This window comes from Hyposmocoma kahamanoa, unplaced genomic scaffold (assembly GCF_003589595.1).
Source record: "Hyposmocoma kahamanoa isolate Upper Pololo Valley unplaced genomic scaffold, ASM358959v1 215, whole genome shotgun sequence".
In the NCBI taxonomy this organism is placed as follows: Eukaryota; Metazoa; Arthropoda; class Insecta; order Lepidoptera; family Cosmopterigidae; genus Hyposmocoma; species Hyposmocoma kahamanoa.
The window spans coordinates 3,537,993-3,550,211 of record NW_020653736.1 but is presented as its reverse complement, the minus strand read 5'-3'; the positions used below and the strand labels follow the sequence as shown (position 1 = coordinate 3,550,211).

At 38.3% G+C, this 12,219-nt stretch overlaps 1 protein-coding gene across 1 annotated transcript in view; it reads left to right on the top strand.

The window, feature by feature from the left end:
• The first annotated feature begins 610 nt into the window (after positions 1 to 610).
• LOC113227764 (mRNA export factor) overlaps positions 611 to 12,219 on the top strand; it is a 30,247-nt gene continuing 18,638 nt past the window's right edge. The window contains exon 1 of the mRNA XM_026460760.1: positions 611 to 742. Within this exon, the coding sequence (XP_026316545.1) occupies positions 687 to 742 (56 nt within the window). The 5' untranslated portion in view covers positions 611 to 686. The remainder of the gene's footprint in view (positions 743 to 12,219) is intronic.

The window sequence follows — 12,219 nt, the reverse complement described above, 5'->3', positions numbered from 1 at the left end:
TAGCCCTTCATCGGGCTCCGTGTGCACGAGAGCAACATTGGGTCAGAGGGTATTCTCTCTTTATTTTGGAGGTTGGACATGTGCTTATTTAAGTCACCATTTCTAAAGCTAAAGCTCTGGGAAATATTCCAATCCCGTTCCAATGCAGTGAAATCTCCCATCTACCGAAACACGTTGACAAAATTAATTATGTAGACATATTGCTGCCAAATTGATTTGAACTCGGGTGAAGGCTCACAGTTATTATGTTTTTGAAAAACAACTTAAAATATATTAAGCAAAATATAATTTTTAATCTAAATCTTCGTAGCTTGAGGATTGTTATCGTTTGAAATTTAAATAACTTTACATACATTTAATTTTATAAAACCTCGGTGCTGGATCTAAACAGCAATGTTTAGAGCTAATAGAATAATTAATCGTCTGCGCGTAGGTAGTATTTTGCCATATTAGTTTTTGAATAACCTATTTGGCGTCACATTTCATCAGCATAACCTGCCCGCCGGCGGCGGCGGCGCGCGCTCGCGGCTCTGACGCGAGTGGTATTTCAAGCTCGGAGGCTACGGTGCGGTTTTCGACGATGAGACGGACATCCTTAACAGTCACGAATGTTATTAACTAAAGATGATTAATGTGTTTGCCGCGCATAGCCCGTGCCGCTCTGTGAAACGCGCCGCACAGCGACTATGGCGTCAGTGCACCCGCCCGACCCGCCATCATCGCCACCAAGAGGCATTAGCAGGTATTTTTAGCAGCAGTACAACTTTTCGTGAAAGAGTTCGTCCAGGTACTGCCACCGTAGCTATTTCTGCGTTCCGGTTTTGAAGGGTAAGGGTGCTGATGAAATTACAGGCACATGGAACTTGTCAACTTATGCGTCAGAGTGACATGCGCAGTGGCAGTGGCCCTAAGATCTTTGCGATTTAAAGCTCTGAGTAGCATTGCTATTGTTACCATCAGGCGCACGACTTATTCGTCCCGTCACGTTGACATTATAAAAAAATCTAAGCCGGTGTCGCCCCCCGCACACACAGTAAGGTTTACTATTGATAGTGTCGAACTGATCTGATCACCAACAGTCGGAAAAAGATGTTCCACGTAATATATGTATAGATATATAAATAGATATATAGATATATATAGATACATGTATAGATTTCAAATCATCACAACTACTATGCTTTGCGGATGATATGAAGATCATAGCACCTATTTCTTCAGTGTCTGATGCAATCTTGCTTCAAGAAGACCTTAGTAGGCTCGACACCTTCTGTACCGATAACCAACTCGACCTTAATCCGTCTAAGTGCACTGTCGTCACTTTTAGTCGTAAAATTAACTTAATACAATTTAACTATTCACTGAAAGACATTACTTTACAACGCGATACTGTGGTAAGGGATCTTGGTGTGTTTCATGATCATAAGTTACTATTTGCCTCCCACATCGATTCGATCGTTTCAAAAACCTCAAAGAGTCTTGGATTTGTGATGCGTAACTCCAGAGATTTCCATCAGGCTAAGACACTAAAAATTTTATATTGCTCACTTGTACGCAGCCACCTTGAATACGCATCGCAGGTGTGGAGCCCGCAGTATCTTACATAGTATATATCACGAATTGAAAACGTGCAAAAGAGATTCATTAAGTATTTATGTTATCGAACAAGGGAGAGGTATGATTCAAGCCGGTATCTTGAAATATGTAGGAAACATCATCTCTTGCCACTAGAGAAGCGACGCCAGATTGCAGACTTAGTATTTTTAAGAAAAATTGCTTCTGGTGCAGTAGACTCCCCAGAACTTGTGTCCAAGATCTTCTTTAGAGCCCACACAAAGACCCTTAGGTTTAATTCGCCTTTACATATACCTTCGGACTCCTCGAACTATCGGCGAAATGCATATCTCTTGCGTGCTGGTAACAACTTTAACCAACTATCCAGACAGGTTGATATTGACCTGTTTAACACTAGTGTTGCATCGGTGAAGTGTCTAATGAGTAATTTGTTTTTTGATAGGAAAGTGAATTTGTAAGTGTTGTATATTTACCCATAGTTCGTAATTCGTCATAATAGTTTAGTTGTAATTTAACGCTCAATAATTTCAAATCAAAATGTATCTATCGGCGAGGACCTATAATTGGCTCACCATTATTATTTAAGTTTTTTATTCTATAAGATAGCCGTTGGTCTTCCAATAAATAAAATAAAAATAAAATAAAAAATAAAATAGATATAAATACAAGGAGCGACATAGAGTTGTTAAAACATCCAAATATTAATGAACTTTTTTTTAATGTATTTATTCTAATAAGAACGGACATATCCAATTACAGTTACAATAATAATAATAGTAATAATTTATCTTTTCCGCCATGGGAGAGGCGAGAGTCTAAAACAGATAATAATAATAATAATAAAAACAAAAAACATAATGTGGGTGGCAATATTTATGAACAGGTGGACTCTCACTCATTCTTCTTGAAAAACATAATACAATTATTTAAGATGTTCTTCCATCCATCCCCATACATATCACGTTCAAGCTTATAAGACAAGAGTGCGTTGATTTGAGTCAGTATTCGACAGAGAGGGGACTGTGCACAAGTGCGTAGTAAAACAGTTTTATGGTTTGGGGTTTCTTAAATTCGCGAGAATCCCGAAGGACAAAACCTAAACGTCTAAAACTCTCTTTCACTAAAAATAATGGTTTTACTGCATCGTAGGACAAAACTACTGACCTAGGAAGCCGAAGTTGGATATTAAAATCATTCTAGTGGTGTCATGTAAAAAATTTCAGTAGATAAGTGAACTTTTACCAAAGCAGATAATGGAAAAGCAACGAGAATGGTCACTCTCCGCCCCTCCTCAGCTTTAGATACCGCACCGCGCTCCGCATATAGATGGAACGGCAACAAGGCTGTCAACGTGCCATTCGCTTAGGACAACACGTTGATGTTTAAACTGTTTAAATTTATTTATTACGAACGTACCTTACTGTTATTATGATGGTCGTGAATTGTATGGTAAATGTATGGTATGGCTATTATTTTATCTAAATCTAAGTAGAATAAAGAGAGGAGTTTCTTTCGTTAAAAAAACTTTTTATTAAATTCTGAATTTCGATATATTAATTTACATTTAGGAAATTAAGGTCACAATAATCATTATAAATACCATTATCCACTCCGAGTGCGTGTGAGTGCCTGCGAGTGCCTATGAGTGCATTCGCAGGCACTCACACTTTAGCGAATGGCTCGCTGACAGCTGTTCACGTTCTGTCAATATGCGGGGCGCGGTGTTGGCTCTTAGAGGATGGAAAAACAGGTAGTAATTTTACATTATGACTCTATGTTCTGATAGTTTTAAAAAATATACCTATATTTAGGCATATTCTTGTCCTAGGAGGTTCTAACCGATTGTCAGAGAACCAGTTTGCGAAATAAATTAAGTTTATTTATGAAAATTCTTGCATTTTTTCATCATTTTTTACATATTATTTATCAATATTGCTGATGATAATCGAACAGATTATAGGCCCGTGATATTGATAACTATGTAAAGAGCAGAAAACTCGGTACAGTTGAGTAAAAAGTGAAAAAGGGAGTGGATTTTTTTCCAACAAAATGGGCGCGGTATGAAAATGAATGTTGAGCGTTTTAACGGAAATAATTTCCGACAATGGAAGTTTCAATACAAATGTGCGTTGCGTTACACGTGTTACCAGATTGTGAGTGAGACGTATATCCAGATTTGCACATAACACACATACCTAAAACGTCAGGTCAATGCACTTGCATTCGCGCACCCCAGAACGCGCGACCCGTGCATTGCAACGTGACCGATGCAAAACTCGTCATTTTAATTATAATTATGAGACACTTTTCGGCCCAACGTTCCTAACATCAGACGTAGACTAAATTCCTTTAGTTAAGATCTTTTTCGTATAAATACTTTTAGACATAAGGTACTTAACTTCGGACGTTCTTAAAATTATTTAGTTTAAGAAATACCTTTGTGGAAATTTAATATAGTTATTAATCATATTTTCTCGTCTTTACTTCATCTCCACTGCGGCCACCTCATATAATTCACGCGAAGGGTCTTGATTCGTACAAACCAAAACCAGAAAAAGACCTAGATGCGGAGACATGGTTGCGGAACGATGGCATGACCATGTTCATCATTACGTCGGCGATCGATTACCGGCAAATTGCCCTAATAGAGAACTGTGACAGCGCTGCTAAGATCATGGATAAACTTGAGTCTATAAGTGAGTAAAAATCTGAACTCACAAAGATGCTATCCATGAGAAATTCTACCAGTATAACATAAATCCGTCAGATAGTGTGGCGCAGCATATTTCTAAGATCGACAGTTTGGCTCAGCAGTTAAAAGATAGGGGAGAAAATATCAGTGACACGGCTATTATCACTAAAATAATTACTACGTTACCATCAAAGTACATCAAGCTTGGTTGTCACTTGATTCGAAGCAACAAACCATTCCAAACCTCACTGCTCGGTTGATGGATGAAGAAACCAGTCTGACGAGAGAACGAGAGAGTGCAGTTGCACTCTTGGCTTCTCAAGATAAGCAGAAGCTAGGATAAGTACTTCTAGTAGTGATGATAATCAGCACCGCTTCGTTTGCTGTAGCTGCAACAAGCGTGGGCTTTTGCCAAATACTGCCTTGTGAAGAATCGCAGCCAAAGCAACCAAGTGAATAGCACGCTGGCATTCCATATAGAAGAAAATACAAATTTTATTGACGAGACGTATGACAATGTAATGGCTGTTAGACAGTGGAGCATCTGTACATATTTTATTGGACTTAGAACTATTCACTGAAGATAGTAATAGACGAGTGAAATTAAGTAACCAACAAGAGTAAAGAACCACAGCGCTGTATATTCGACCTATACCTACTTAGTTTTTAAAATGTAATGTTTTTCACCTTGGACTTCGGAGGACAATTAAGGACAGGTTTATAATAAGTGTAGGTATTTGCTTAAGTACAAGCAATGAAAGGAGATTATAATTATAACTTAACGATTTAAAACTTATGGAAATCAAGGTGTTGTAAAGGTGAAGTGCAAGTGAAGTGCCCCCGCGGCGGCCTGAGTGAAGCGCCGCGTCGTGACCGGCCCGCCCGCCATGCAGCTAATTGCTGGCTTCACTGAACTCGCGACCGCAAATATCGGGCATACGTTTCAATTTGAAGCTCCAGTCATTACATCGACCAGTACCGCAAGTCGAGGGTCACACGCTGCCAAATACTCTTACCAAACACACCTCCTCACTTATTTTTTACTCTAAGTATGGTCGGAAAAAATTAATACTTAGCTATTAAGCAATAATGCCGCCTACTATTCTATCATTTCTTTTCATTACTTATGTATCTTTATGCTCTATGTTTTGTATTAATTCATAGCAACTATAGGTACAACGTCACATCAACATGAGCCTTCGCATGCGCGCGGGATTGTCAACTTGAGTGGATGTTTGCGAGTGGTGCTGCAATTGTTACGGGCCTATGCCCGTGTCGCTTACCCCCAAGCGCACGACTCAAACGAACGCCCGAGGGCACTCGATCAAATAAAAAAGGCGTCTCCAAACCGCCCAGTGGTGTCCGATGGCTGCAAGATGGCTGCCACTGCACTAGCCGCCGCTCCAACCATAATATGTTTGCAGCGAATACTTACGTATTAAATGTACGTGAAAAGTGCAGTTTTGGTGCAGTGCAGTTCCGTTGGTGCTGGGACGTGTAACACTCAAATGTGAAAACGCTTGTCTGTATAGCGCTCTTGAGAACCTACTTAATGAAATGGTGGCACGGTCGAGTTGCACCATCACTCGCAGGTCATTTCATATATGATCAGTGATTGCTATTTTACAAGTATCGCCGTTGAGGCGCGCCACGGCGCGGCCTTGCGGATCGCGGAGACAACTCATCGTCACCACAACAAACTTGTTTTTTATTATAATCTTAGCTAGATATTAGCAGGCATGGGCACGGGCTGGTCATGTTTAACGCAAAAATACTTCCTTTCTCTGTCGCCAAATTGGTAATAGGTATGCTATTTCTCAATCGGCATGTATTATTTGTTTCGTAAACATTTCCAATTTTGTCTTCCATTAGAAAACGTAGGCAATGTAAGCTGGCATATGATGCCCGTACTTACCTTGACGAAAAGCCAAACCCATTAGTTTATAGCAAACAGCAGATGATACGCTTACCAATTATAAGTGGTAGATCGCCAAGTGTCGATTGCAACATCGCAAATCGTTTCGACTTTGTAACATTGCCGGCAATTTCGTCTATCAAACAACATTCATTACTTAATTACTCATACAGTTACCAAAGTAAAAAGGTTTTATATACCTACACGTATTACAACATTCAATTCCAATTTGCAAACATGGAAAACGAGTCAAAGTCAATCAAGTAAACAACAATAATTTTAATTACCTACCTACCTATTCACAGAGCATAGGGGAGAGTTAGATAATACCGAGCCCCTAAGCAATAAGGCCTATAATTAAGCTCAGGCTCGGTTTATAATAACAAAATTTATAGCCGTAAGTAGGTAATTTATTTGGCTACACGTATAGTATAGTATAATCTTCATAAACAAATACAAAAGATGTTGCAAAATTATCAAAAAATGGTTCAGGTCTGATAAAACCGTGCCCCAATAAATTTATATGGTATAAATGCAAAAACAAATTTTTAAGTTAGCATATACTTGTGTATATTACTAAGAGTTTAGAATATTATCTTTTACATCAAAACAATCGAATACTAAAATGTTAACAATAAATAAAGTTAAATAGATAGGTGAAGAACATTTGCCTTCCTTGTACTTATTTTGTTAAAGATCTGGCAGACTTGGTACCTCTTTGAATGAAATTGAAGATGTTTACGTCTTCAGTTTTAAAAAGACTTCACTACTTGCGATACATTCGGTCGATATTTGGTAGCTTTCTTGTTCCCTTTGAAATTTTTGCTTATCTTTACTATTTCAACATTTTATAATATACCTACGCATTTTTCACAAACTTATCCTTCTCACTGTTTTGTTTTCACGTTGTTGTTCGAAATTTCGTTCTTAGCAGGTCATTTTTTAGCTTCGTTTCTTCTTTTCTACTCCCTCTTCCATTCAACATGTTTGCCAAATAATTTTTGAATTTTTTTAAATTTCATACTTTACAATTCCGTGCCAAAATCTAATAATACCGTGCTTTAAACGCGGAATTGTCAAACACAGTCACTTTGCTTTCAAACCACAAAATAATATAAAAAGCACACTATATTTCCGACATTATTTTGAAGATCAATTCTACAATATTTTAACTTTTCAAAGCAATGTTAAAGCAATTACTTAAAATAATAATCTCAGTACTAAACAAACCGACCTCATAAGTACGTACCAAGTTTTATTGAAATCGGTTGCCGGAAAGTGCGCAAACCCGGATACATCCCCTAGTTCGCCACTATACGGGACTTGACACAGGAGAATCGGTTTTCACTACTCAAAGCGTATTGAGAGAGAAAAACGCCCTGAATTAAAGAATAGCAAAATCAACCATTAAAATAATTGCTCATTATACTAAAAATAGGCGCTATTTATAAAAATGAATCTTCATGCGTGAACAGCCACCCTTAGAGGCGGATGATTTTATTCAAAATTAAATGGGACCGCTATGGAAGTACCCTCTTTCCAACAAAAAAGAATCATGAAAATTGGTTCACAAATACCGAAGTTATCGCGACATACCTACATAAAAAAAAAAAAAAAAATAAACATACAGTCGAATTGAGACCCTCCTCCTTTTTTGAAGTCAGTTAGAAATGTAATGGAGCTTACCTCTTACCGATAACATCACAACAACATGTGGAAACTTCTTACAGTACCTATGCGTCGTCTTCGAATGATCGCTCAGAATGAAGTGATAGCGTGCATGCGTGGAGTAATATGTGTCAGGCTATGATACTGGGGCACTGTAAAATGTTAACTTTAAGCAGAATAATAAATATAATTTTAAATATTATCAATTTAAAAGTACACTACTCGAAAGTCTAGGAAACAAGCCAAGGCCTTAAATTGGCCTATTCCACCAGTCTCTACCAGCTGTCCCCACTGGTGGGGTCAAGTACACTTTTTTTACCACGCCATTACTGGTTGATAAAATCTTGACGTGTACAGTAGTTTCGACAAAAATATCTAATTATAAAAACGGAAAGAAGTATTGGAAATGTAGAGGATCTCTAACAATGATGAGTGTTTACATATACGTACATAAGTAAATGGATAGAAATGAAAGAAAATGAATGGAAAGAAAAAAAGGAGAATTATAGTTTCTGATCATACAATTTTGACAATAGATAGAATAAGAACAAGTTGGGTAATTCCAACAAACGTAGCAGCGCCGCTTGTATGTGTGCGCGCCGTGTACGAACGTACATATTCGCATAATAATTGAAAGGCGCGTGAGACGAACCAGCGCTAAGAGCCTATGCACACGGCGTATTGTATACGCGCCGACGACGCGTGTTCCAAGAACGCGCGTTTACGGCGCCATTAGGGCTCCAAAAGCAGATAGTTGCGTTTGTGTCGATTCAAACGCGCTACAGACGCGCGCGAGAAGCGCGTTCGAAGCTAATGAATTATTATATAATAAATAAATTAATCATTGTCTACTTTTGCGAAAACTTGAACTTGTCAAACATGCCCCTGTGTCTTTTGTTTGCTGGACATATTTTTTGATTCCCTTGCAAAGTACAAATTTGCCATTTTAAAACACATGTTTGCGAGCGTACACGTCTAATTGTGTGATTGTTATTCTTTTAATTCTTTATTTTGGTTCTTTGTATCATTTTTGTTTAATATTCATATAAAGTCATAAGTTTAATTGGCCTCTAGGTGTGTACGGTGCAATATCGTACATTGTGTTTATGCGGCATTTTACGTATTCATGCGACATTGAGTTATAATTTATATTTAGTTCGCAATCAGCCATCGCGCACTGTACTCATTTCACATATCAAATGTATCACTATTCGTTGTAAATCAGAACTAATAAACATTCTCAACAGTTATCATACTATCATTTATAAGAGTATGGAACACTGTACAAGGTGTTAGTCATTGAATGTTGTGTACGTCTGTAATTGGCTTATGTATCGGAGTTTGTCTTCTTTAGTTTTAAATTGTTTGAATTGATGTGCCTTATATATAAATGAATAGATTACTTCTACCTAGATCTAGATAACTCTACATTCGTCTAGCCCATAAACCGTCGTGTCCATAAAATAACAAATTACTTGGTCCATTAAAAAATGGAACTAATAGTAAATTATTTAGAAAAATTAAAAGATTTATTGTTAAACAAAAGTTATTATTAAATTAATGAATTTCAAAACGACCTACTCCTTATACCTTGTTGTGCCCGAATGGATCCATGATGTGATTATTTTACCATGTAGGTAACACCTTGTGTGTGTACTATCGTGAATTGCCACATCTAATGTAGGTAGTCAAAAATTAGAATTATATGATTTGAGATCAATTCATGAACAATAGTTGCGAAGTTAAATTAAGGTTAATATTCGACTTAATATACGGTAAAACAGCAACAAAAAAAACATTTAATTACTGTCCAAAACAAAAACATTGTGCTACTAATAAACGTTCTATCTATCTATCTGATACGTAGGTAACACGAGATCATGATATGCAGTCACTAACTGCACATAAAATACCATTAACAGTTGCATTGCCACTCAGAAATTTAAATCGCAAAAATTTGAGGGGCACTGCCACTGCGCCCGTCACTTTGAGACATAAGTTGTCAAGTCTCATGTGCCTGTAATTTCACCTGCACTCTTACCCTTCAAAACCGGAACACAGTAATGCTGACATTACTGCTTGGCGGCAGAAATAGTTAAGGTGACAGTACTTCCCTGGACAAACTCTTTCACAAGGACTCTACTGCTACTGCCCTGTCTAGACGTGGCCAACTGAAGGAATTGGTTAGATTGTGGTAATATTGTCATTTTAGTTATACCTAGCCATTTCTTGCTCTAAAATAGGGCTTAACAGTAACGAAATGAAAACACCAACTAAAACACATTTTTTTATTATTGCACATTTGTACAAATTGTTCTATAAACAGCAAACTATTTACACAGTAACATACAAAACATACTAGTCATATATTATACATATATCACAATAGTTTATGGTCTTAATATCCTAAGAACCTATCCAAAACCAACACTCCTACATGTAGTACTGCAACAGACATTGTGGAAAATCTTGGTGGACTCTTAGTTTTTCAGCTATTTATCATTGATGTTTAGAGCTATCCAAAATAATAATATATATTACAATCGACGACAATAATAGTCGCGAGAAACTCAATTAAATCTGGCAAAGTTCTGGATTTTAATAATATAAATGTCATGTACCTACAGAATAATGGTGCGTTTTGATTTCGCACGAGGCTGGCGAGCACAAAACATTACCTGGCGAGTGAGCGAAACATTCAAAGCAAGGAGAGTGCCGAATTAACTGGGAGGAGCAATTTACGCAAGAATCGTGTAAGTCCAAACCTAGGATGATGAAAGAAACTAAGAGACGTATTATTTATTATATGTATTAATTAATTATTATTACTATGACAATACGACTCATAAAAGGAAACATCGATTGTTCCAATTGAACAACTAGAACTCTTGTCAGAATAGATACTATCATTCCAACGGAGAGATGGAAAATTTATGAAGAACGATTGTAAAATTATTTTCAGCGACGACAGAATGAAAGAAGCCATGGTTGTGCAATCACACATACACCAAACTCAAACGACTTCTGGAGCTGGTGAATCATACCGATCAACTACAACAGACAGTATCAGTGGATGAACGACTGAAAAATCTGTAGCTTAATCGAGGAATCTTGCAGGCGGGTAGAAAAGGAGAAGCATGTGTACATAGTAAGACGCAATAAGATTCCAAATAAAAATATAGACTAGTATTCATAACGACCCACCTAAAAGCAGAAAAACTTAAAATAGATCTTGAGGCATCATTACTAAAATAAACAGCACAGTTGTGGACAGGTACTTGACCAATGCAAGGGTCATGGAGAAGAAATCCAGTCTTGTCGAGAGTCCATGGTTTATCGATTGAATTTAACACTTAAGGCTGTCTCCGATTGGGGCGATGCCAATGTTGTCCAATTTAATGCTACCAAAACGCAGGCGTGTCTATTCTCAACAAAACGGAGTCCCTTTCACCTACCTCCGACATCTCGTGATATATCCGATAGCCGACTGTCTTCAGCTATTTGGAATGGACCTGTCGTCCAATCTGAACTTCGGCAGATACATTGAATCCATGGCCAAAAGTGCAGCCACAAAGCTTGGCATCCTTTCCAAGGTGAGGCGTTTTCGTTCAAAGACAGTTGCTTCGGCTGTACCAAGCACAAGTCCAGTCGTGTATGGAGTACTGTTATCACTTATCGGATGGCTCTGCTAAATACCAACTAGCCACCTTGGATTCAATCGACAAGCGTGCCAAAAGGCTTATAGGTGACTCGGAATCAGTTGAGGCGAAGCTGCAGACCCTTGCATACCGCCGTAAAGTTACCTTCATCGGCATTCTACAGGATAACTCACGGAGAGTGTGCGATGGAATTGCATAATTTGATTCCACTTTCATCTTTCCATCACCAGGGACTAGATGTGGGCTGGGGTTGCACCCCTATGTTGTGTGGATATTCGCACGAAGCGTTTCGCTCCCACATTTATATGGCCAGCGGCTAGGGAGTGGAATTCCCTGCCCGCAGACTTGTTCCCCGAACGCTATAGCTTGGACCTTTTCAAGGCGAGAGTGAATAGGCATTATTTAGGTGTGCATGCGACATCTTACTTTCTATCAGGTGAGATGGAGGTCAAATGCGCGCTTATTTTTTATAAAAAAAATCCAAGGAGTCCGCCCAAACCAACACTCCATTTGAGTGCGACCGACTTAAATAAGCATAGACAACAGGAACGTACCAGAATCAGGAAAACTGACAGTTTGTGGTCATATTTTGTAGCACACACACACGCACACACACACGCACACACAGACGCACACACAGACACACAGACAGACACACACACACACGCACGCACGCACGCACGCACGCACGCACGCACGCACGCACGCAC